The 27,989-nt window shown below is 41.9% G+C and overlaps 1 protein-coding gene across 1 annotated transcript in view; it reads right to left on the bottom strand.

The window, feature by feature from the left end:
* The window catches only part of CTNNBL1 (catenin beta like 1), a 179,396-nt gene that overhangs the window by 131,652 nt on the left and 19,755 nt on the right, over positions 1-27,989 (bottom strand). The window contains exon 2 of the mRNA XM_070420298.1: positions 2,801-2,989. Coding sequence (XP_070276399.1) covers positions 2,801-2,989 — 189 coding nt within the window. The remainder of the gene's footprint in view (positions 1-2,800; positions 2,990-27,989) is intronic.

Raw genomic sequence — 27,989 nt, 5'->3', positions numbered from 1 at the left:
TAATCCAAATTTCTAGGAAAGAGTTAAATCAAGCAAACTCAACATCCACTACTCTTCTTTCCCTTGGCTAACATCTTGCCTGCCCTGTAGGAAAAAAAACCTAGTAGTGTTAATACGGCTCTCATAGGATTCCCAGCCTTAGCCTCTTCAAGGTTTGGCCTTCCCTCCTTTAATTTCTCTCCAACACTAGAGGAAACTGAATTATCAGTCTTAGTCATCGGCTACAGCAGTACCTCCAATAGCTCAACGTCAGGAACCAGAGGGAGACTTCAGAAAGATGAATGCTGGTGATGTAGCACAAAAAGGACAATAATATTTTACAAGTTCACGTGACTTTACGGGGCAAACATCACTTGCTTTTCATCAAATGGGACTTTGGTGGCAGTGAGAAAATAACTCTTGAACTTGTAGCCTTCCATGTGTCATTTTTACAAAACGATCTCTTTTTCCCTGTCCCTTAACAGAAGGGCTGGTCCCACATTACATTTCTGTCTCTCAGGCTAGAAACCACTTACCCATGACAGCTACTATCCTAATCCTCAGTACAAGCCTTGCCCTACACAGGAATTACACCTGCCAATTAACTGCTGCTTCAGCGCTTACAGATTGAGCAGAAGCTAGTAAGAAAGGAGGGAGAGAGGGAAGTGATGGAGGGATGGAAGAAGGAAGAGAGGGAGAGAGGGAGGGATGGAAGAAGGAAGACAGGGAGGGATGGGAGGATGGAGGGATGGAGGAAAGGAGGGATGGAGGGGTGGAGGGATGGAGGGATGGAGGGATGGAGGGGTGGAGGGGTGGAGGGGTGGAGGGGTGGAGGGGTGGAGGGGTGGAGGGGTGGAGGGATGGAGGGGTGGAGGGGTGGAGGGGTGGAGGGGTGGAGGGGTGGAGGGATGGAGGGATGGAGGGGTGGAGGGGTGGAGGGGTGGAGGGATGGAGGGATGGAGGGGTGGAGGGATGGAGGGGTGGAGGGGTGGAGGGAGAGAGGGAGGATGTGCTACACACACTGACTGCCTAAAAGCCTGGTAGGGCCGCTGCCCTCAGAGAGGAAATTTGGGACTGTTTCCCACCACAGATTTCCAAAGTGTCACCATCTTTTAGGGGCAGACCCCTGAATTAGCTCTGATATAAATGCTAATGAGAGTTATTGTCATAACACAGTAAGGACCTTTGTGAAATATGAATCAATTTTTTTCCCTCTTAGATTCACACTCCAGCTTCATTTTTTAAATCCAAACTTAGCATCATGTCTTTGAGGGAACCAAAAACCAGCTGGCTCTTAAGAATCTATTTCCATAATTCATATTGAACAAAATGCCAGAATGAAATAACATACAAGTTAACACTTAAGGATTTAAAAAGACACAAAGGCATGGTCATATCATTTTTAATCGCTGATATTTTACCTCTACCCTTTTCAGCTTGGTTCATTTATTCATTCAATAAATATTTATTAAGGGTCTACCAAGAGCTAGGCATTGCTCTTGAGTGCTCTGAGCCGTGAACAAAACAGAGCCAGTCCCTGGTTTCACAGGAGGCCAGGAGGGCACAGCAAATGAGTAAACAAACAGAAATTTCAGATCATGGTAAATGCTGTGAAGAGAACGCACAGAATAAAGTGATGACAGAATGAGAGAATGACTTGCAGGGCCACCTCAGAGACAGGAAAGACTTCTCCAAGGAGGAAACACCAGAACTAAGACCTGAATGAGAAGAAACCAGCCATGCAAAGAGTGGTTCTTCATTAGGGCAAGAAGAGCATTCCAATAGAGGGCACAGAAAAAGGTCCAGAGGCAGGAATGAGTGCAAAGGAATCTTGAGGCAGGGCAATTGAACGGCATCTCTTTCCCTAAACTGTATTTCTTCAGTAACACCTAAATACCTAGTCCCTTAGCTCCCCCTGAACTTCGCCACTTTTACTACTTTGCTAATGCCATTTCAACTTCCTGAAAAGCCCATCTTCCACTTGTTCAATAAAGTTCTACTCTTCTTTTGAAGACTATTAACTACATTAAATAATGGAAGCACCTTCTATGTGTCCTTAGTATGGTCTAGAAAGCCTCCCTGACCCCTATGTGTCCTCAGTACGGTCTAGAACAGCAGTCGCCAACCGGTGCTCCACATAGCACTGGTGGTCCATGAGGTCCGAAAGGTTGGCGACCACTGGTTTAAGGAAACCTTTGGAGCAGCGGTCACCAACCAGTGGTCCATGGACCACTGGTGGTCTGTGAGGTCCTAAAGGTTGGCGACTGCTGGTCTAGAAAGCCTCCCTGACCCTCCACAGTCAATACCAATAGCCCCACAGTTCAGTGCTTGGGCCTTGATTATAACACATAATCCAGAATAATGTTAAAACTCTATCTGTACCCTAGCTGGTTTGGCTCAGTGGATAGAGCGTCGGCCTGCGGACTGGAGGGTCCCAGGTTCAATTCCGGTCAAGGGCACATGCCTGGGTTGTGGGCTTGATCCCCAATGGGGGGTGTGCAGGAGGCAGCCGATCAATGATTCTCTTTCATCACTGATGTTTCGATCTCTCTCTCCCTCTCTCTTCCTTTCTGAAATCAATAAAAATATATTTTTAAAAAAACTCTATCTGTAATGTTCTTTACACTTTTCAAAATGCTTTCCCAACTCCATTATCCCACTTAACCTTCAGGTCAACACTGTGAAATAAGTATTCTTAACCCCATTTTATAGATTAAGCTAGGGAGGTCAGAAAAATTATATATTTGGCCCCAAATTACACTCTATAAAGACTATGTCAGGGACAGCCATCTCAGCAACCAGCCCACTTCTGCCACCTTACCTCTTCCTCTTCCTCCTCACCCTCTCTGTCAATAATCTGAAGCAGCCTTTTTTTGTCATCATCTGCTTCTTCTACCACAGTCATTTCCTCTTCCCGAAAGCGGCCACGTTCTCGAGTACCAGCTTGTTTCCGACGCATTTTCAGCTCTTCCTCTTCATCATCCCGGGGACGTTTTGTGCCCCTGTTGGGCTAAGAAAGAGAAAAAATAAACACAGGATTTTAGAGTTGGAAAAGACGAGGAAAGGCATACATAGCAAATATTCTAACACTTTCAAGAATTCCCCAACTGAAAAGCACCACACCATACAATTTCTGCCACAAAATACCTCTATGAGGTATTTTTCAAATACTTAATGGTTCTATAAATTTATGATTAAAGTCACCTATAAAGTAGCTGGCTTTTTGTTTTTGTTTTTTTACAGAATTTATTCAATATGCAAAGTTTCACCACTTCACAAAGGTTCCTATGCATACAGAAATCATAAGGAACAGACCCACTGTGAGATAGAGACACTGGGTTAGGCTCAACTACTTTGTAGGTAACTTTAATACATATACTCACCAATCCCTTAGCACATAGTTTTAATTCATGTCTAAAAAAGATTACAGTCACTCACAAGTAGTTCAGAGAATATTACATATAACTTCCAAGGGTCTACTGCACTCCAAGTTCCTACTTTACACAAGAGGAGAGTAAGGCCCAGAAGTCAAGTTTTATCCAAGGTCATAAAACCAGCAGTAGCACTGAAAACAGAATTGGCACTTCCTGACCTCTAGTCCTGGGCTTTCCCCTGTGCTGGTGAGACCTCATTTGCCTTTAACACTGCAATTCATGGAGTTCTTATAGCTGCTTTCCACTGAATTGGAATAAAACAGGGCACTACTGAAATGGGCTTCCTAATTGAGGAGAAACAACACTGCAATAGACATTAAGCAACCTGATGACTCCATTCAGCTCAAATACTGCGGGTACAACTTTGGGCATCTCATTTACCCTCTCTAAGCCTTAGTCTCCTCATCTACAATGGAGATTATAACCCTTTTCCCTATGAACTTCAAAAAGATACTTTTGTGTGTGTGTGTACCATTCATTTTATATTTTTCTAGCTTTACTGAGATATAATTGACATATAGTATTGTGTAAGTTTAAGGTGTACAACAGGATGATGACTCACATACATATACAAAATGACTGCCACAATAAGGTTAGTTAACACCTTCATCACCTCATATAATTACCGTTTTGTTTTTTGGGGGGGCGGGGGGTGACATTTAAGTACTCTCTTAGCAACTTTCAAATATACAATACAGAATTGTTAACTATAGTCATGCTGCTATACATTAGATTCCCAAAACATATTCGTGAAGTTTGTACCAAAAGGTGGAAGAACTCTAAACTATAATAGTACTACACAAATGTAAAAATTTTTACTATGAGGTAATCCACAGGACTCTGTCTTCCCCAACATAAAGCATTTGCATTAGGCTCCTCAAATAAGCTTTTCTTTATCTGTTATAATAACCAACTTACAGTAGGTGTGATGTGGTATGCTATTTCTTTTTTATTATTATTTTATTGTTGAAAGTATTACATATGTCCCCTTTTCCCCCCATTCACCCCTTCTAGCACACCCCCCGCCCCCTACCCCAGGCCTTCACCACCCCATGGTATGCTATTTCCAAAGAAAAGCTAAGTTGTTTAGTAATGATAGACAAATTTCTATTATACATGCTACACATCTCACTGTGACTTATAACCCACACTGTTACTGAAATCTACTACCCAGTGATGCAAAGTCATCCCCTGCTAAATTCATGTACCCTGCTGGTTCCACATACCAGGTGCTTCAATAAGTTTAAGCATATGACATTACTTAGAAAACTCACATTAGACAATTTGGTTTGCGGGGTACCACCTGCTATTTTTCACTCTGTTCCCAGTCTCCTTGAGATAGATTATCATTTCATATGATCACACCCTATTTCCATAAATATAAAAATCGATTGTCATCATTATTTTAAAAAAGAAAAAAGAAATCAACATGCCAGTAAACATGGACTACAAGAAAAATAAGATGGTGGTTTTCATGTGAGAAGGGGAAAGAAAGGTAGCTTGATCCTAAAAGAGAGCAGGCTCCAAACTAGAAATCTGTAGTCCCCCAGCAGGTAAGGAACTTCAGCCCCAGGGAGCACTAATTCTTTCAGGCTCATAAAACAAGCCCTGCTGTGATTCTGATTAGCATGAGCCGCTGCAGCAGCCAAGTCAAAGCATGAGTTCTACAGTTCTCCCCAGAAAGGAGATTTCTGTATTGTTTATTGCTGAGGGCAGAGAGAAAAGGTAGTGGACCACAGTTAAAAGGAGAAAGCCAAATAGTGCCACAGTTAAGAGATGCAAAATAGAAGGAAACTGGCAATGTCTCTTTTGAACACATTTGCCAATCCACTTCTTTAAAACAAATATTTCAGAGATCGGGAGGAGTTTCATTTTTACCTCTAATAATTTTACCTCTAATAATTTCCACTGAAATAGCACTTTCCTTCTGCAGAACTTAAAGCACCTACTTTAATCTTCACTATGTCTCTGGGGAGAGTAGTAGTTACCAGTTCTATTTTATAAGCAGGGAGACAGGATGCCGGAGACCTTTCAATAAACTCTTGCAAAGACAACCTGGTGCCTTCTGAAAGTTGAACCTCATCTCTGGGTTCTTGCTAATCTACCCTGATTTCCTGAGACAGATCTGAGGAACTTTCAGGCAAGAACATATACCCATAAATATAAGTTATACAAGACCTTGGCTGAGTTAACATAGTATTTGTTAAACCACTCATTCAACAAATAATTTATTAAAGAATTCCAAGGCTTGAAGGGTCCTCAAGTAATCCACTGGCCCAGTAGCAGTCCCAGGCTTCCTCTAGGGTAATGCCTAAGTGGGGACACAAGGACAGACAGGGCCAGTATAGATTCTTGAGACAAGAACAGCTTTGTTGACCTTTATGAATAGTCTAAGCACACATCTCTAACAGGGCAACCTTTAGGTTCTCCAACTGTTTTTCCAACTCCCTTCCCCCTCACACAGGGCATTTATTCAGCTTTCGCTCTTCTCAGGACAACTCTGTGGCAGAGGAGAGCGAACACATTAGGATGCTCGGTTATGGCTCCTTCACCAACGTATCACTTTCCTCTCCAACAGATGGGTAAGCCGTTCAAAGGCACTGATACATTTTATTTCACCACTTTTCTCTCCCAAGACAAAAATTTAAGAACTTCTGTTTTTTACTTCTCAACTCTCAATTGTCTCTTTTCCAGATACTAACACTCCAAATAGAGAAATTCCTACTTATTTCTGAAATTTGACCACTCTGAATAATAAAGATTAGGATTCATTTCTTTAACAAGTATTTATTAAGTGTCAACTACGTGTAAGTCTGGGCACTGCAGACATGAGTGTAAATAAGACAAACACTGCTTTGCAGTCTAGGTCTGTCCAATCAAAATATAATGCAGACTATAGAGGTAATTTTAAATTTTTTAGTAGCCACATTTAAAAAATAAAAAGAAACAGGTGAAATTAATTTTAATAATATATTTTATTTTATGCAGCATGTCCAAAATATTATCATTTCAACATGTATAAAAACTACTAATGTGACATTTTACATTCTTTTTACTCATATTATGTCTTTAGAACTTGGTAGACATATTTTATATTTATGGTGGGTGTATTGCCACACAGATGGAGCCCCATTTCATGAGCCCAGCAGCCATATGTAGCTAGTGGCTACCATACTGGACAGCACAGGTCCAAGGGATTTTCATCTGAGGGGTTCCTGTCCCCAAATAAAGACAAAATGGAACTGTCTTTCCAGCAACACTGAATGAAATCGGGATTCATATAAAGCCAAAGTCCTGTTTGTGAAAGGACCCCACTAAAAACTGTGAAGCTAGCAATACCCTGACCCAGAAAAAAACCTCTAGATTATATTTACCAATATTCACCACTGAGAGAGTGATCAGTTATACAATAGAAAGCAAGAATATGTAAGCAGGAAAGAACCTCAGAGCTGTCAAACTGATTTCTTACAGAAGAGCCAAAGGGCCCGGAATCTAGAAAGGGAATATAACACTCACAGTCTGACAGAGAGGTCAACAGCTCAGGCCCAAGCTCTCCTGTGTCTTACACAACCAATCCCAAAAGGATTAAGCCATTCTTACCAGTCACCTTTGGAGATTAATTTATTTTGGTATCTGAAAGGTATATGGAATCCCTCAAGATGAAGGAATGACAAAAGAAACTGTGCTTAATAAAGTCATTTCTCTGCTTCTGCTGCCTACAGGACTAGAGAAAAAAAAAAGATTAACTCTTAACTTCTGATGTACCAGAACATCAGCCTTTAAGAGCTATTACAATCTTCTACATTCCCTGCCTTACTCCCAATAGGTGGTGAGTGGTATAAGTGCTCACTAAGCATTGCCACCATCCAACCACACAGCTGGTAGCCTTTCTAGGATACATAAAGAATTCCCACTTGCTCAAAGCTTATAGTAAGCTTCAACATTATATATATGATGCCTTTACTTTCCAAAACTCTTGAAGCCTATTGTGTGTGCATGAGAGTGTGATGGATGGTTATACACACACATACACGCACACATACACACACACACACACAAGGGTGAGCAAAAGTAGGTTTACAGTTGTAACACAAATAAATACAATAATTTAAAAAAATAACAATAACTCTGTGTTTTGCACACTCACAACTGTAAACATACTTTTGGCAACCCCTGTATATATATCATCCATTCCCTGAAAACAGAAATCAGGACAACTCAATGAAATCTTTGAAAGGGTTAAAAAATTAAACAAGCAATCTGCCTAGGATACTCCCTGTGTACCTAGACAATATCCAACCTAAGCTTTAGGTTTCATTTTTCCCTCTCTCCCTATTTTGTTTTTTTTAATTAAAAAGCAGTGAGAAGCTGTAGCTATAATGAGGGGCTGTGGGAACACGCAGTTATATTGGGCTCAAAGTAATGTACCATAGGAAGAGGCTACATCACCAGAATGAATCCTAAATTAAAACTCCACTATGAAACCAACTCTATTTCCTCTAAGCATGCAATCTATATTATCACATTTATAGTCTGTCTCGACCTCAATTAGACTTGAGGGTGGAGGGGAGGAAAGGGACTTCTATAATGGCATCATTATGATAAATTATGAAAACACACAGTGCAATTATTAATGTAAAGAGCACATTTGTACCAGGATATAACAGTGTAGATGTGTACTGTGGGGGGAGCATCTAAATATAGCTCAATATTCCAACTTACCTGGCTAAGAAAGGGGGTAATTTTCATTAAATGTACTTTCATATTAATAGAAGAAAAAATATGTTCAATTCTATTAAGGAAATAGAAAAAGTCAAAGTAAATCTTCTATATCCTTATAATAAACTATGAATTCTTTACCCTGGACCAAAAACCTCAGACAACTTCAGAAGAGCCTTCCAAGTGGGGGCATGAAGAGCTATTTCCTAAATATCAATCAATGATAAAGGTTTTGAACTAAAAAAGATAATATAGTTTATCCCTCTTTGTATAGGCATAGGGAAATCTGAGTCCAGTGAGTTTAAGCAACGGTGTGGTGCCCAATAATACAAGACTTCTAATTCCCAATACGGTGCTTTCTCTTATTCACCATACTAACTGGACATTCCTAACCTGTTTGCAGTGGTGATATCATGCATGAACAATGAGTTTGGAGTCAGATTTTCCTAAATTCAAATCTGGTCCCTCTAATTTAGCAGCCCTGGAAAGTAACTTACCTTGTTTTGAGTTTTCTCAATCTATAAACTAGAAACAATAGCCACTTTCACACAGACATTTAGGTATATACTAGAGGCCTGGTGCACGAATTTGGGGGTTGGGTGGGGGCCGGGACGCAATTGGCCCTCTGGGCGGGCGGTGGGACACCCCTTGTAGGTCTGGGATCCGAATCTGTCCTGCTGACATTTGCACTGGTTGTTGGGAGCCACCTGGAAGCTGCTTTTATAACCTTTCTTCCTTGCGGAGCGTCTAGGGAGGGGAAGAGGCTGCGGTGCCCAAGGCCGACTTCCAGGAGGCTGGCGATGCTGGTCCATCAGTGCCTGGCCCATTCTCCGGAGATTGGACCTGCAGGACTACTGAAGGAGTGAGTGACTGCTGCCGGGCTGCTGGGCTGCAGGGACACGTCAGTCAGCTGAATGGCGCACCCTCTGTGGGAGCGCACTGACCACCAGGGGCAGCTCCTGCGTTGAACGTCTGCCCCCTGGTGATTAGTGCATGTCATAGCGACTGGTCGACTGGTCGTTCTGGTTGTTAGGTCCTAACAGTCGCTTAGGCTTTTATACATATACTAGAGGCCCGGTGCACAAAAATTTGTGCACTCAGGGGGCAGGGGGAGGGGGGTCCCCCAGCCCGGCCTGTGCCCTCTCGCAGTCTGGGACCCCTCGGGAGATAACGACCTGCTAGCTTAGGCCTGCTCCTGGGTGGCAGAGGGCAGGCCCAATCCCTAAATGCAGCCCCTGGTCAGGCTCAGAGCAGGGCCAATTGGGGAGTTGGGGTGCCGTCCCGTCATGCACAGAGCAGGGCGGATAGGGAGGTTGCGATGCCACCCTCAGTCACACTCAGGGGAGGGTCAATTGGGGGGTTGGGGTACCACCCCCTGTCACACTCAAGGCAGGGTCGATGGGGAGGTTGCGGCGCCACCCCGTCACTCACAGAGCAGGGCCGATCAGGGGTTGGGGCGCTGCCCCCTGTCACAGAGCAGGGCCAATCAGGGGGTTGGGGCGCTGCCCCGTCATTCACAGAGCAGGGCCCATCAGGGGGGTTGGGGCTCCATACCCTGTCACACACAGAGCAGGGTCAATCAGGGGGTTGGGGAGCTCCCCCCTGTCACGCACAGAGTAGGGCCGATCAGGGGGTTGAGGAGCTCCCCCCCTGTCACTCACAGAGTAGGGCCGATAGGGGAGCTGGGGCACTGCCCCCTGTCACACACAGAGCAGGGCGGATCAGGGGGTTGGGGCGCTGCACCCTGTCACACTCAGGGCAGGGCCAATGGGGAGGTTATGGCTCTACCCTGTCACACACAGGGCAGGGCTGATCAGAGGGTTGGTGTGCTGCACCCTGTCAAACACAGAGCTGCAGGGCAATCAGGGGATTGGGGAGATCCCCCCTATCAGGCACAGAGCAGGGCCCCTGGGGGAGGGAGAGGATGGGGTGCCGCACACTGTCACACACAGAGCGGGGCCGATCAGGGGGTTGGTGCGCCGCACCCTGTCAAACACAAAGCCGCAGGGCAATCAGGGGATTGGGGAGCTCCCCCCTATCAGGCACAGAGCAGGGCTGATCAGGGGGTTGGGGCGCCTTCCCCTGTCACGAACAGAGCAGGGCAAATAGGGAGGTTGTGGCCCCGCCCCCTGTCACACACAGAGCCACAGGGCGATCAGGGGGTTTGGGTGCTGCCCCCTGTCACGCTGATCCCGGTGCCGGGAGCCTCGCTGCTCCGCTGATCCCGGTGCTGGGAGGCATATTACCCTTTTACTATATAGGATAGAGGCCTAGTGCACGGGTGGGGGCTGGCTGGTTTGCCCTGAAGGGTGTCCTGGATCAGGGTGGGGGTCCCAACTGGGGTGCCTGGCCAGGCTGGGTGAGGGGCTGAGGGCTGTTTTCCGGAAGCGGGTGACTGAAGCTTCCAACCGCTCCTTGTTTTCTTTTTTTTTTTTTTATTCTGGGCCAGCTTTAGCTCTGAGGCCTAGGCTGCTGAAAACATGGATACAAAGTTGCTAAAGCCCGGCTGAATGAAAGCCGGTTTCTGGTGTTTTGTTTACCTTCTTATTTGCAACATAGTACATAGTTTCTTAGAGTTGTAGCTCAGAGGCCGGCTAGTGAGGCGGGGAACGTTGGAGTCCGCAGCAAGCAAGCCTCATGCTCGCTTCCAGCTGCCTGGCTGCCGGCCGCCATCTTGGCTGACAGTTAATTTGCATATACTCACTGATTAGCCAATGAAAAGAGTAGCGGTCGTACGCCAATTACCATGTTTCTCTTTTATTAGTGTAGACTAGAGGCCCAGTGCACAAAAATTTGTGCACTCGGGGGTAGGGGGTCCCTCAGCCTGGCCTGTGCCCTCTCGCAGTCTGGGACCCCTCAGGGGTGACCACTTGCTGGCTTAGGCCTGCTCCCCGGGGGAATGGGCCTAAGATGGCAATCAGACATCCCTCTGGCAGCCCGGCAGCCCTCAGGGGATGTCCATTTGCCCTCGGGGAGCAGACCTAAGCTGCAGTCGGACATCCTTAGCGCTGCTGAGGAGGCAGGAGAGGCTCCCACCACCACCGCTGTACTGGCAGCCATCAGCCTGGCTTGTGGCTGAGCAGAGCTCCCCACTGTGAGAGCTCACTGACCACCAGGGGGCAGCTCCTGCATTGAGCGTCTGCCCCCTGGTGGTCAGTGTGTGTCATAGTGACCAGTCATTCCCAGTCTTTCTGCTGTTAGGGTCAGTTTGCATATTACCCTTTTATTATATAGGATAGAGGCCTGGTGCACGGGTGGGGGCCAGCTGGTTTGCCCTGAAGGGTGATCCGGATCAGGGTGGGGGTCTCGCTTGGGTGCCTGGCCAGCCTGGATGACAAGCTGATGGCTGTTTGCAGCTGGTCACACCCCCTTCAGGGTGGGGGTCCCCACTGGGGTTCCTGGCCAGTCTGGGTGAGGAGCTGAGGGCCGTTTTCAGGCTGGTGGGCGACTGAAGCTCCCAGCCTCTTTTTTTTTTCTTTTTTTTTTATTCTGGGATTTATGTGCCTTCTATAGCTGTCACTGGAGCTGAGAGCCGGCTCCAGCTCTGAGGCCGCGGCTGGCTGAAAGCAGGTATCTGGGTTTGTTTAGCTTCTATAATTGAAATATTGTTGCTTTCAGGCTCAGAGCTGGGCTGCGGTAGGCAAGGAACCTTGGCTTCCTCCATTACTGGAGCAAGCAAGCCTCATGTTCGCTTCAGCTGCGTGGCTGCCGGCCGCCATCTTTGTTGGCAGTTAATTTGCATATCCTGCTGATTAGCCAATGGGAGGCGTAGCGGAGGTATGGTCAATTACCATGTTTGTCTATTATTAGATAGGACAGATGTATGTATGCACATAAAGAGTAATGTTTCTAAAGTGTGAGTAGTGTGGCCCAAAACAATACATATATCTTTTTACCTCTTTGGAACACCCAATTCAAAATCAAAGAGCCTCAAGGTCCAAAAGGGTGTTTACCATTCATAGGTTTTAAAATGAGGGTCCAACCTAGCCAGTATGGCTCAGTGGATAGAGTGTTGGCCTGCAGACCAAAGGGCCCCGGGTTCAATTCCAGTCAGGGCACATATCTCAGTTGCAGGCTCCTCCCTGGCCCAGGCCCTGGTCAGGGCTTGTGCAGGAGGCAACCAATCGACGTGCTTCTCTCACATCGATGTTTCTCTCTGTCTTTCCCTCTCTCTTCCACTCTCCCTAAAAAGATCAATGGAAAAATATCCTCGGGTGAGGATTAACAAAAAACAAAACAAATAAAATGAGGGTCCTTTTCTACTGTCAAAATATTTGACAGACCCCACCTCCTGCTGCACTTTCTAAACCTAATATTGAGAAAAGATACAATGACAACAAACAAATGCAGTACTATCTATTTGTAATACTTTTCATTGAATTTGTGTTTGTAATGTCCAGATTTATGAGAGGAGGAGGGAGATACTGATTTTGAGAGAAATGCTGAGAGATTATTGAGATGCATTCTACAGAAAATTCTTTTGTACATCTGGATTCACATCGTCTTGCAGTAATTCGGAGGCACTTGAGACATTTCAGACTTTAGGAACCCTTGATCTGACCCAATCACTTATCTGAGGTGTGAATCCCCTTTAAAACATCTCTTCTACACACAGGCTGGGGCTTTCCAAACATTTCCAGAGACCAGAAACTTAATTTCCTCCTTAAATTATGCCCCCTCTATGTTTGGATCACTCAGTTCATTAAATTGAGGAGAAACCTTTCAACTTACAATTTCTTCCCTGGTCCCTAATCTTTCTCCTTAAAGTGAAATAAGACAGGTTAGTCTCACTCTTACATTATTTCTTTCTTCCTCTCTCGCTGCCTTTTCTTTTTCAGAATAAACACTTTCAATATGGGGGAGGACATGCAATAGAGGAGGGAGTTTATACATAATTAAATTCCTTCCTACCATTATTTGGGGATTTCATCATTTTAAAGCTTTCTGATGCCTCTTAAGATAATCAGACCTATGGAATGTCACAAGCCCGAGCCTGTAGAATGGATCTAACCAATTGGAAATGCTCAGAATCATCTGCTGTTAACCTTGCCTGATTATATTTTGTCAGAATAAAAGGGAGTTTTCAAACATTAATTTTTACCAAATGGTAGTGAGTGGCCTGACCCAGAAGTTACAGATGAGCTGCAGTAATGAGTTTTCCCTTGCCTTTGCTGGCTGCACTTTCACTGGTGACATTTTACAACTAGGACTTCTAGCTCAATCAATATTTGCAGGCATGAAACCTGCCAAAGTTAACATCAGGGATCCCTTGCAAATTTGCTTAAGGCACCAGAACTGAAAAAAGCTCAGAATCTCTAATACTACAACTACTATCAGCCAAAGTTCATAACCAGGGATCAAAGTCATCAGACACAGAATATCCTAACCCACTTCAAAGGATTGATATGATGATAAAGGGGCCCTGTGTAAACTATAAAGTGCTATACCAATGTAAGGAATTATAATCATACTTTTAAGAAATATCCTAGTGAAAATTTCCGATTTCATATATAATTATGTATTATGCCTTTACAAGACAAACCATTAAAAGAAAATCAATGAATCATGGCAATTTACTACCTTTTTCTGGAAGAAAAACCACATGCCTCAAATTCCTCAAAATCTCAAAACTTCATTTACTTAATTCCCAATAAAAAAAGTATAAGTACTGAGACCACAATAATTACTGAAAAATGTGGGTTTTATCAATATCCACAATGGGATATTGTGGAATCAATGTATCAAAAATTAAAATCACTAACAGTTTCACTTATGATTCACAATCTAATTGGCTGATAAATAACATGGATGTGATTTATGATTTAAATGACTAATCATGAAGACTCTACTTCATCAATGTTTCCTACCAAAAAAATTATTACTCCTTGTTAAAGCCTGAATATATATTCATATCACCTCCAAAGGGTGTATAGGTTTCTTTTTTATAAGTATAAGCTATACTTTAGCATCCACGATTTACTTTGACAACTTCTCTGATTAATTCTGAAGCTATATCAGAAAGCTGAATATTGATTTGGTTTCTTTATTTATCAAGGCTAACAGAGGCACTGGGAAAATTTTAGAAATAAACTACCTCCATTTTAGGAGACTTATGAATGTTTTGTCAGCTACATCAGAACCATTATCTTTCATTCACTCACTCAGGAAGTGTTTACTGACCTAACAGAACTTGAACATCACTCTATTAGGTGCTGGAGGGAATATTAGACATGAGTCCGAAAACAATAACAGAATTACACTGATCTAAAACAGTAACAGAATTACACTGATCTAAAAGAAGCAACATAGTACAATGCAAAGAACAGCAGACCAATAATTAGAAAAAACAGGGTTCTGGTGAATCACTTAAGAGTCACATGACATTAGCTAAGTCATTTAAAAAATGACTTGCCCTGGCTGGTGTTGCTCAGTGGTTAAAGTGTCAGTCCACAAACAAAATGGTTGCGGATTTGACTTCCAATCAAAGGCACATACCTGGGTTGCGGGTTCGCTCCCCAGTCCCCTTGTGGGCACATGCAGGAGGCAACCAGTTGATGTGTCTTTCTCCCATCCATTTTTCTCTCTTCCTCTCTCTCTCTCTCTTTCTCTCTCTCTCTCTCCAGTTCCTTCTTCCTCTCCTTTCATCCCTCCCTCCCTTCCACTCTTTCTGAAACGCAATGGAAAAAATATCCTCAGGTGAGGATTAACAACAAAATTTTTTAATGACTTGCACTTTGAAAGAAAACAGACTCAATTTCTCTTAATGAGTGCCAAATGCAAAGTCCTATATATACAACAGAATTTAGAATTATTTAAAATCAACTTTTGACAAGGAATATAATCACAATTATAATAAAAAAGGAAAAAATACTGAGTCATCCATAAGCATACGAAAAGGGACCCAATCTAACTAGAAATCAGGGAAATGCACAGGAAGACTCCAAATAACCAAAGCAATATAGAGAAAGAAAAATAAAGCTGAAGGCATCACACTCCCTAATTTCAAACTATATTACAAAGCTATAGTAATTAAAACATATGGTATTGGCATAAAAAACAGACACATAGATCAATAGAACAGAGTAGAGAGCCCAGAAATAAACCCACACATATATGGTCAAATAATTTACAACAAAGGAGACAATAATATATAATAAAGAACAGTCTCTTCAATAAGTGGTGATAGGAAAATTGGACAGCTACATGCAAAAGAATGAAACTGGACCACTGTCTTACACCATACACTAAAATCTACTCAAACGGATTAAAGAGAATGTAAGATTTGAAGTCATAAAACTCCTAAAAGAAAACATATGTGGTAAGCTTCCTAACAAAGGTCTTAGAGATGACTTTTTTTTATCTAACACCAAAAGCAAAAATAAATAAGTGAAACTACATCAAACTAAAAAGCTTCAGCACAACAAAGGAAATTATCAACAAAATGAAAGGTCAACCTACTGATTGGAAGAAAATATTTGCAAATCATGTATCTGATAAGGGACTAATATCTAAAATATGTAAAGAACTCATGCAACTCAATAGCAAACAAATAATCTAATTTTTAAAATAGGCAGAAGATCTAAATAGACATTTTTCCAAAGAAGACATACACATGGCCAACAGGTATGTGAAAAGATATTTTACATCATTAATCATCAGAAAAATGCAAGTCAAAACATTATAAGATTATCACTTCACACCCGTGAGAATGGCTATTACCAAAAAGACTAGAAATAACAAGTGTTGGTAAGGATGTGGAGAAAAGGGAACACTTGTGCACTGCTGGTGGCAATGTAAATTAGTGTAGCCACTATGGAAAATAGTATGGAGGTTCTTCAAGCAATTAAAAATAAAATTACATGATCCAGCAATTCCACTTCTGGGTATTTATCCAAAGAAAATGAAAACATAACTTGAAAGATGCATGTACTCCTATGTTTATTGCAGCATTATCTCCAATAGCCAAGATATGGAAAGAACTTAAGTGCCCATCAATGGATGAATGGATAAAGAAATTGTCACACACACACACACACACACAGGAATATTATTCCGCCATAAAAAAATAAAAAGAGTGAAATATTCCCATTTGCAAAACATGGATGGACCTTGAGGGTATTGTACTAAACGAAATAAGTCAGACAGAGAAAGACAAATACTATATGACCTCTCTTATATGTGGAATCTTATATCGATATCTATACCTATATCTAATCTATATATAGAGTAATATATTTATATCTATAAATATTTTTTTTTAAAAACCCAAGCTCATAGATACAGAGAACAGATTCATGGTTGCCAGAGGTGGATAACTGTCTTTAATTTAAGTAAATTAAATCTTCAAAAAGTAATCAGGGAAATGCACATAAAAACCATTAGATATCATCAGGTTGACGAAAATAAGAAAAATTAATATCTGACAATACCATATGTTGTTGAGGATATGAAGAAATAGGAACTGTTAAAACTCTCTGAGTGGAAGGAGTAGAAATGGGTACTGCATGGAAGAAGTGAAAATGAGTACAGAACTAATTAGTGATACCTAATAACCAGTGATGGCGAACCTTTTGAGCTCGGCGTGTCAGCATTTTGAAAAACCCTAACTTAACTCTGGTGCCGTGTCACATATAGAAATTTTTTGATATTTGCAACCATAGTAAAACAAAGACTTATATTTTTGATATTTATTTTATATATTTAAATGCCATTTAACAAAGAAAAATCAACCAAAAAAATGAGTTCGCGTATCACCTCTGACACGTGTCATAGGTTTGCCATCACTGCTAATAACACATAAAAAACATACAGTCTATGACTATCCTAACAATTCTACCCCTAGCTACAATTATTAGAGGAATTCTCAGACATATATACAAGGAGATACTTAACAAATATTCACTGGAGCATATTTGTAATGAGAAAAAATAAAAGAAATTTTCAAATATCAACGGATGCATACTAAGTAGTAATAGTAAAAAAATGGTTGGCAATAATAATCACCAAGTTCAAGATAATAACTATTTCTAAGAAGGATAATAAAGAAATTGGATTGGGAAGGAATATACAATAAAATGGGATTAGGAAAGGGTATCAGAAAACTTCAACTCTATTTAACTCTATTTATATTATTTTATTTCTTTAAAAAGATCTAACTTAAATTTGGCAAAATGAATATGCTTACGCACCTACTTAGAGAGAAATAAAGGAGAACACTAGAAGCTAGCAGTGATCATACAGAACAAGTCATGCCCAGTTGGTTGTAATCCCTTGTTATTGTTACTACTGATTTAAGGTTAGGGGTTTACATTACATACTATGTACCTTTATCTCATCAAAATATTTCACAAAGTTACTCAAGCAGGGACATTGAGAAATGTGGATGAATGGTAGTACAGATAGGCAGATCCATAACTGGTTGAACCAAAGAGTATGAGCAATTAGAAACCTTTCTTTAAACTCAAAATAGTAAATATATAAAGTCCCTGTTAGGGGAAGATAACTTAAAAACAATTCATTCAGAAAAGAGCTGATGGTTTTAGTAAATCTCAAATTCAATAACTACAGGATGTCCAACTTTAATTTGTTAAAAGCTAATTCATATCAAGGGTGTACTATTAGAATCATAACATCCAATTCGGCTTGACTCAAGAAACTGGGTTAGTCACCACACTTTAAAAGAGACATTACCAAAAAAAAAAAAAAAAAAAGATTAAAAAATAAAAGATATTACACTCTAGATAATACATGAACAGGATAGTAAAGGGTTTGAAAACCTGCTATGGGAAAAATCAATAAGGGAGTCAGAGAAGATTCGAAAAGGGACCCAGGAGTTATTTAAACGATTCCTTGGAATTGGGTAAACACATATAGTGCTACCAGGAATAGCAGCTCACTTTCCTTTCCCCCTTCATTCCAGCTAGAGAAATCCTACTCAAGCCTTAAGCCCCAGCTCAAAAGTCATCTTCTCTAAGAGTCTTCCAAATACTCCACTAAGACCTCTGAACTTCCTCAGCAGTGTATCATATCACACCGTACCTCTATCAGCACACAATACAAGTAGAAACCCTGGGATCTGACCTTTGTTTCTAACACCTTAGTACAGTGGTTCTCAACCTTCTGGCCCTTTAAATATAGTTCCTCATGTTGTGACCCAACCATAAAATTATTTTCGTTGCTACTTCATAACTGTAATGTTGCTACTGTTATGAATCGTAATGTAAATATCTGAAATGCAGGATGGTCTTAGGCGACCCCTGTGAAAGGGTCGTTTGACCGCCAAAGGGGTCGCGACCCACAGGTTGAGAACCACTGCCTTAGTACCTAACAGTGCCCAGCTCACAGCAGGCACTTACCCTATGTTGCTAAATCACCCAGAAACAACAGAGGACAGCTACACCAATAAACTACCCAGGAATCATAATTCTGTTAGCAAACGTATATAATGTATACATATCCTCAGAGTTCCTTGGGTCCCTAGGGTGACTGCAGCCAGAGAGAATTCATCTGTTCTATAACTATATATTTAATGACTTTATGCCACCCTGGGCTATATTCTATACAGGGGTGGGCAACAGTAAATTTACCGTTGTATGTGAAATAAAGTTTATTCTTAAATTATTACTAGAGGCCCAATGCATGAAATTCGTGCAAGAGTAGGCCTTCCTTCCCCCGGCTGCCGGCACCGGCTTCCCTCTGGCACTTGGGACCTGGACTTCCCTCTGGCCGCCAGCAGGCACCCAGAACCCAGGCTTCCCTGGCAGCACCAGCTTCGTCTGGAAGATCATCCGGAAGGACGTCTGATTTAATTAGCATATTAGGCTTTTATTATTATAGAAGATTTATTAATTACTAGAGGCCCGGTGCACATAAATAGTGCACTGGGGCGGGGGTGGGGGGGAGTCCCTCAGCCCATCCTGCGCCCTCTCGCAGTCTGGGAGCCCTCGGGGGATGTCTGACTGACAGCTTCCCGTGGGGAGCGGGCCTAGGCCAGCAATAGGACATCCTTAGCGCTGGGGTCCTGTGAGCCTGGCTTCTGGCTAAGCGGCGCTCCCCCTGTGGGAGCGCACTAACCACCAGGGGGCAGCTCCTGCATTTAGCGTCTGCGCCCTGGTGGTCAGTGTGTGTCATAGTGACCGGTCATTCTGTCGTTGGGCCAAAACCGGCTCTCCGACATCCCCTGAGGGGTCCCAGATTGCGAGAGGGCACAGGCCAGGCCAAGGGACCCCACCGGTGCATGATTGGGGCCAGGGAGGGACACGGGAGGTTGGCCAGCTGGGGAGGGGCCATGAGAGGGCTCCAGGGCATATCCGGCCTGTCCCGCTCAGTCCCTGTCAGCCGGACCCCAGCAGCAAGCTAACCTACTGGTCGGAGTGTCTGCCCCCTGGTGGTCAGTGTGCATCATAGCGACTGGTTGACCGTCTGCCCCCTGGTGGCCAGTGCACGTCATAGCGAGCGGTTGAGCGGCCTTAGCATACCATTAGCATATTACACTTTGATTGATCGAACAGCCAACCAGATGACCGGACACTTAGCATATTAGGCTTTAATTATATAGGGTTGTATTACTTTCCTTATGAACAACTTTTACCATCCTGTACCAGTATATAGCTTAGTAAATTTTCTAATGGTGGTACCAAGTGATATTCAGAGAGTAAGAATAGTAAAATTCAGATTCACACAAAGAATATCAGTATAAACTCATAATTTACAGATGAATAAACTAAGCCTCAAGGAAGTGGCCAGACTTGAGAGCCTGAAGCCATAGAACTGGGTCTGAAATTTAACTCTCACTTTTGCAAGGAGCAGTATACACAACCTCCAGACCCCTTTCCTTAGTTATAACTTCAAAAACTATCATCTCAAAGGCATAATTTGCATCATCTTTCAACCAACATTAAAACACCTACTTTTCTGCCCATGCCTTTAGCCAGGAAAACTCCTTTCTATAGTTGCTCCTTGCTCACTTGGAAGTTCCCTGCCCAGAAGAGCTTACTTAGTGCCATCTGTCTATATGGAGATTTCGGTAAGAACTCCCTCCTCCAGATCATTTGGTGAAGCTGCCATTAACACCAGCTCTTCAAACATCAAATAACAGATTAATGTGGCAAAGCTATTTTAAATTATTTGTGGTTTTAAACCAAGTCTCAGATACAAGAAATTCACTTTTTATTCAGGGTGACACAAAGGTTAGATACATTTTAAGTGTATGTCACAGAGGTTGGGTGGGGTGTGGGGTAGTGAATTCTCAGCAACCAGCAGACCCATACAGTGGTTTTGAAAATTACATGTCATACCTGTTACATATAATTATGCAGACAGAGAAGTCTCCAGACAGCAGAATATTGCTTCTAGCAATGGACGATTTCATTAAGGCTAAAGTGGGGCAAGGAAATCTTTAATTACTTTTTCTATAAGTTGCCTCTGAAGTCATCACCAAGATTCAAAACTGCATTCCTCTTTGAGAGGAGTGGATGGGGTAAAGGGTGCATACTAGCAGGAAGACAGATAGGAAATAAAAGAGAAAAATGAAAATCCTTTGAAAAAATGGGAAGAGAGAATGAGTGATCTGGGCTGAATAAGTGAGAGCCAGATCATAAATGAGACATTAATAATTTTATTCATTTACAAAATTTAGGTCTTCCACAATTACTCAATTCTTTAATGGTAATGACATGGTTTTGATCTCAGGAGCCTAGGAGGACATTAACTATTACCCTTATTTCTTTTAAAGCTTAAAACTTATTCTCATGTCTGTTACAAAATAGCTGCCACATTTATTTCAAGGAAGACAAGTCACATGAAACTTTACCTTGAGTATCTTGTTAAAAAGAATATTTTTCAACATTATGGATAACACTCTAGAGTCTGAAAACAAAGCATGACATTATGAGATACTTTCCTGCACTTGAGTCCTGATTTAACTATCTCTCAGCTTGACTAAAGTATCTGGTGTTATGGCCTCAATACATGCCTGTTGATGATTCCATCAAAAACAATGAAAAGAGATGGTTTCAAGTCTGCTTTTGTCTAAAATGCACTTTATTACCCTCAACTCAAAGGTTTTACTATTTCTGGAAGCTTTATAAACCCTAAAGTTAGCAAAATATCTCCATTCCCAATAAAGATAAGGATGAAGAATGAATTATTCTTAGAGTCAGAAATATTTCCTCCACACAGCAAACAGAACTTGGACCACTGACCACATGGAGTATGATCAAAAGGAATTCTCTGATAGCCTAGGTAAATGCCTCTTGCCCACCTACAAATTCCCCCTACAAGCTCTATCCCCACTACTACAATGCTCTGTCAGGAAGGCTATAAAATTGACTTAAAAGTGATTTTAAACTAATAACTGTTCACTTTAAGAACATTTAAGGATACTCAATTTCCTAGCAACAGCATCTAGTAGACCAGATAAGGCAAAACATTTATCATGCTGGACTAGAAGAAACTCTACCAAAGGTTAAGATAATTAAATAAGCATCTTAAATAAATTAATTAATTAATTGCCTTGAACCATCTTCCTCCCTTTTAAAGATTTCTTGGAAGCTTGGTGGGCTTGTGTGATCAAAGAAAAAAAAATCTTAAGAATTGGCTACCTTAGACACTCAGGAGGCAGACTCAGTGAGCACCAAAGCCCCATCGAAGCAAGTCTAGCCCCAGAGGGGTGTCTCCAGCACAGAAGTTCTCCCACCGCAGACACAGCTGATTCTCACAGCCAATTGACCTGGAGGTCAATTCCTCACAGTGATAACTACAACAATCAAGGCTTAACCACAACAAGACTGTGCACAAAGCCCACAAGGGGGTGCACCAAGAGTGTCTACCTTAGGTAATTGGGACACTTAGCACAGAAAGGCACTCTATCGACACAGCGAAGCATAAAAAAATGCCGAGACAAAGAAACAGGACACAAACGACAGAATTGGAGGAAAGCAAACTGTTGGATATAGAGTTCAAAACCACACTTTTAAGGTCTTTAAAGAACTGTTTAGAAGCCCTCAAAAAGACTGGTAAGACCGCCGATAAATGTAGTGAGATCCTCAAGAAATCTAATGAGACCCTCGATGTTGTGATAAAGGACCAACTAGAAATTAAGCATACACTGACTGAAATAAAGAATATTATACAGACTCCCAACAGCAGACCAGAGGGTCGCAAGGATCAAGTCAAAGATTTGAAATACGAAGAAGTAAAAAACACCCAACCGGAAAAACAAAAAGAAAAACGAATCCGAAAATATGAAGATAGTGTAAGGAGCCTCTGGGACAGCTTCAAGCGTACCAACATCCGAATTATAGGGGTGCCAGAAGATGAGAGAGAGCAAGATATTGAAAACCTATTTGAAGAAATAATGACAGAAAACTTCCCCTACCTGGTGAAAGGAATAGACTTCCAAGTCCAGGAAGCGCAGAGAACCCCAAACAAAAGGAATCCAAAGAGGACCACACCAAGACACATCATAATTAAAATGCCAAGAGCAAAAGACAAAGAGAGAATCCTAAAAGCAGCAAGAGAAAGAAAATCAGTTACCTACAAGGGAGTACCCATACGACTGTCAGCTGATTTCTCAACAGAAACTTTGCAGGCCAGAAGGGAATGGCAAGAAATATTCAAAGTGATGAATACCAAGAACCTACAACCAAGACTACTTTATCCAGCAAAGCTATCATTCAGAAGTGAAGGCCAGATAAAGAGCTTCACAGATAAGAAAAAGCTAAAGGAGTTCATCACCACCAAACCAGTATTATATGAAATGCTGAAAGGTATCCTGTAAGAAGAGGAAGAAGAAGAAAAAGGTAAAGATACAAATTATGAACAACAAATACACATCTATCAACAAGTGAATCTAAAAATCAAGTGAATAAATAATCTGATGAACTGGTGATTGTAATAGAATCAGGGACATAGAAAGGGAATGGACTGACTATTCTTGGGGGGGGAGGGGGGAGAAAGGGGTGTGGGGGTGAGTGAAGAGATTAGACAACAATCGTGCACCCATGGATGAGGACAGTGGGTGGGGAGTGAGGGCAGAGGGTGGGGTTGGAACTGGGTGGAGGGGAGTTATGGTGGGAAAAAAGAGTAACTAATGTAATAATCTGAACAATAAAGATTTAATTAAAAAAAAAAAAACAATGAAAAAAAAAAAGAATTGGCTACCTTAAACAAAGGCATCTTAAAATAGTGCAATGGCAACTGTTTTTTACATGATGCAAAAACATTATTACATGTTATGATAGCTTTACTTTCTGATAAAGGAAAGTGAATTTTCATAAGCAGGCTTCCTCTGTGGGTGAATCTCCAGTCAGTTACCAACTCAGAGAGAGCCATCAAGGCAGACTACCCATTAGCTGTCAATTTAGAATGACTCCAGAAAGCCAGCCCCAGAGCTCCACTGATATCTTTTCAACAACCTCTTAATCTTGTTTATAACACCTGTGTTAAAGCAGCCTGACATCAATCCTACTCACTTGTCTCAGACTGAAAATACTCAGAAACTTCAGAATCCTGGTAAACAAACCAAAAAACATAGAGATGCACTGGCTGAAAAACCTGTACACGAGGGAATCCTGCCAGCCACCTCTTTCTAAACCATGCTGCATAAGCAAGCCAGGATGGGCCTCAATAGGCAACATCAGATAGAAATATCACAAAGAGCTTCTTGGGAGGCACTGAGGTCAGAGAATCACAGGGTTTAAAGAAAGCATAAAGAATTCCTCCTACAGCTTCCTTACCAAGTGGTTATCCAGGCAAGCTACATGGTAACAATCATCATTAACTGTGTGTTTATTATGTGCCAGTAATTTAACATTTCACTATCTTTTTAATCTGCTAATTCCATTCCCTTTTTCTTCAAGTGAGGAAATCAAGGCTCAGGTGGCTTCTTAGCAAATTGTCAAAAGGTCAAAGAGCTAGAAAACAGTGGAGGTGGAAACACTGCTAGTCAGTCTAAGCCAGTGGTTGTGGCCTCACCTCATAACAAAGAAACAGAATTTCCGGAGGATGGGGCCCAGAAATCAGGATTTTAAAAAGATTCCCAGGTGATTCTAATGTGCAGCCAAGGTTGAGAACCACTGGTCTAAGCCTAAAGCTCTGGCTCTTTCCCCTACATCACACTACCACCATGTGACTGGGAAATTATCCTGCCTTAACCAGTTTCTGTCCTTACTACAGATCTGTTTCCCAAAGCTACTTAAACATAAGAAAACTTTTAGCAACTCTATTACTTTCCTTTTTATTTTTTAAAATATATTTTTATTAATTTCAGAGAGAGGAAGGGAGAAGAGAGAGATAGAAACATCAATGATGAGAGAGAATCATTGATCGGCTGCCTCCTGCATGCCCCCTACTGGGGATCGAGCCCGCAACCTAGGCAGTGCCCTTGACTGGAATTGAACCTGGGACACTTCAGTCTGCAGGCCAACGCTCAATCCATTGAGCCAAACCAGCTAGGGCTATTACTTTCCTTTTTAGAAACCCATGTGTATCCCAGTCTATAAAAAACATAAAGCACATAAGAAAATGATGCTAGCCTGGCCGGTGTGGCTCAGTGGTCGAGTGACGACTTGTGAATCAGGAGGTCGAGGTTTGATTCCCCGTCAGGGCACATGCAGGCTCAGGAGGCAGCTGACCTGATGATTCTCTTTCATCATCGATGTTTCTGCCTCAAATCAATAAAAATATATATTTAAAATAATAAAAGAAAATGATGCTAAGCCAGTACCATCAACAGGGGAGTGTGGTACAGTGAGAAGAAAATGGACTTTTGTACTCAGAGACCTAAGTCTGTTACTAATGCACTATGTGACCTTGAGCAAACCATTGTCTCATGGTTTGGAAAAGCCCTCTTGGTGAAGTGCCTAACCCAGAAAAAGTACTTAATAAATGTTAAATAATAAAAAAAATATCAAATAGAAATGGACATGCCAGATACAAACAACACAAAATAAAAACTTATCTTGTTGTTTGTATTAGCTCTTATTTTTTGCCTATAAGGCTGGGTAAAGAGAAAACAGCAATTAGGGCCCACAGTAAACTTGCAGTAAATCTTTGGCAAATAAATGAATCAATCTTTTGCTTTGGAGTCAGAGACAACCAACTCAGTCTTTAAAAAAAAAAAAAAAAAAAGGCCAATCAATGCTCAGGTTACTACAGTATTGGAACTAAGCTTTTATGAGGATCATCTTCTGTTATGTCAGACAAGTTTCACCCAACCCAGTGTTTCCTATGACTAGGGCCATTATCATTCACAAACACAGTTTAATCTACTCTGCATGAAGAAAGAAGAGGTAAGAAAGAGAAGGCAGAGGTGCTAAGTCTCAATATAATAAGATACCTAGAAGAGACCTAATTCAGCACCTGATCACTGATTCACTGCTTTATTCTTTCATCCCTCATTCTTTCCTTTCTTTGGTCAAGAGACATTTATTCAGTATTTACTGGATAGCAAGCACTGATCTGATCACTGCCCCTGAGGAACATAAAGTCCACTGGGAAGAAAGATATTTAATCAAATAATTCCAATAAAGAATTGTTGGGAAAGACAGTCTCATGGCATGCAGTATTTCAAAGGCCCACTCAATCCCATAAGATGATCCTGGGGCCTGGAATACTTCCTTACCAAGAAATAAGGAGTTCATACAGGCTGTGCCAGGCTTATCACCTTGTTTGGGAATATCTTTCCCTGTTTCAGGTGCAAGGAGTGTTCCTGTTCCTTTGTTCTGGTTAAGCATGTATGTCAATGACCCTCGGGCATACCACTACCTCTGAGGTCCAGATCCTTGTGCTGCGAGAGGGAGGTTTATGCAGGCCAAATGGCTGCAGGGGGGAGGAACAGGAGTTAGCCACAAGGGACCACTGCACACCACTGAAGCTGATTTTGCTATATTTCTTCTCTATGTGAGTCAAGTACTATTCCATCCAGTGCTTGACCATGTTGTGTTTTCCTTGGCAATTCCAATACCAAGATGCAATGGGCAGAAGTGTTTAGAGTCCTCGCCTGGGATTGGTAACTAATACCCAGTATTCTGATCCCATGGGTATGATAACCAGTGCATGGTGTTCTGCTGGACAAGAATGATATACATGGTAGACTGAGACAAGTTCAAGGTAGGGTAATGGTAGCCTTCTGCTGCATTCTACTCTAGGTTATTTTTCTTTTTAGCTACCTCCAGCCACCTGAGTCCCCTATTAGGAAAAAGATTCTACCATCTACTTCCTAGAATCTCTGGGCAAGTTATTAAACCTCTGTGAACTTCCTTTCCTCTTCTATAAAATGGGATTAAGAACACTGTCTTCCCAGGGTTACCTTTAGGATGAGAGAATATCATACAAATAAAAAAGCACAATACCCGGCTTTCAGTGGGCTTCAATACCTGGTAGTTCCCAGCCGTTGGTTTTGTTCGTTTTGGCTGGGTGACATAGGGAGGAGAATACACATATTATTTTATTTCATTTTAAAATATGACAATTTCTATAAGCTACTCTATGAGCTGCCTTTCATTCATTTCAAATCAGGAATATACCATCCCTATAAGTAACCCCCTTCTCCCACAAACAAAGACAATCTGTCAATTAAAGGCAAATCTGCCATTAATGCACAAGCAATCTTTCAAGCCCAGCTGCACACCTAACTCCCAATATTATCCTGTTGGGCTCAGTGTCATGGTCCTGAAAAAAGCTATATTCACTGCACTCAGCAATCAACAATTCACATGGTCAGAAGTGCCTCTGCTTCACACAATGTGAACCATGGCTAAAAATTGCTTTTTTAATTAAAATGAGACTTCACCTCTTACTGACAATCACAACTAGAACATAAAGTTGAACATCAGGCCAGTTAACCAGTTTCCATCTTGCTCTAATGGTGGTTTTAAACACACAGAGAGGGTGAGGGGAAATTATTAATTTAAACAAAATGTTTAATCTTGTAATTATAGGACATTGCAATCTTCATTATGGAATCCCCATGGGATCAGGGCACAAGTCATGTCAGCCAGAAGGCAGACACCATCTCTTATTTCATTCTCCCCATTGAGCCTTCTGTGTCCTTTTAAGTTCTGTGGGGTGAAAAAAGAAATCTTTGGCAGAGAGAGAGGGGAGGGGGAGGTAAAAGATTCCGAATTTCTGTTTCCCCAAGTTCATTATGCTGAGTGAGGTGTAAGGATCCCCAGTAGAAGCCAAAGAGACAATATTCAGTGACTTTACATTGGCAGGTTGAGCAGCCTGAGGGCTTCTGAAACTGCCCAACTCAGGTGTTGCTCAAACAATTCTTTTAATTTGCTGAAAAGTCCTGTCGTCAGTGGTAAGAGGTGCATCGAGAATTAGGGTGCTGCCCACCAATGGCACCTCTGGTGAGAAGGAAAGCTGTTCCTCTGCAGATATGCTTGTACCATTGCTAATTTGTGTTCTCTCTGCCAGCTCAGATCTCTATGTGCTAACTCAGGAGAGAAAGTCTCTGCCAACCAACTCTGACAAGTCTGATGGTAGAACTCCCACTGGAGAATCAGCAGAGACAGCAAAGGCAGGCAGGCAATTATTCCCTTTCATTAGGGAAAGTTCTTTTTAAGTTTTTTTTTTTTTTTTTAATTTTGAAAACAAAAAGTAGCCAGTCACAGCCACTGCTCACTGCTGTCACTTATACAATTGGCAAAAACTGAAATTACTCCCTAAGCCAAGTGAAAAAGATATCCTGGAAGTAACCAGAAATGGCTGTGCCCCTTTAATTACCCACTGTAATGTAAAACCAGGCATGAAGAGGATGGCCACAGCAGATCTGGACAAAACAGCAGTGATATTTAATCATCAGTCCAGACCATCTGCAACTGTTTTGCAGAAGCACATAAAATTTATGGA

Source organism: Myotis yumanensis, unplaced genomic scaffold, assembly GCF_028538775.1.
Source record: "Myotis yumanensis isolate MYYU_CA2020_CCGP unplaced genomic scaffold, mMyoYum1.0.hap1 SCAF_7, whole genome shotgun sequence".
Taxonomy (NCBI): domain Eukaryota; kingdom Metazoa; phylum Chordata; class Mammalia; order Chiroptera; family Vespertilionidae; genus Myotis; species Myotis yumanensis.
This window is presented reverse-complemented; position numbering and strand designations above follow the sequence as displayed.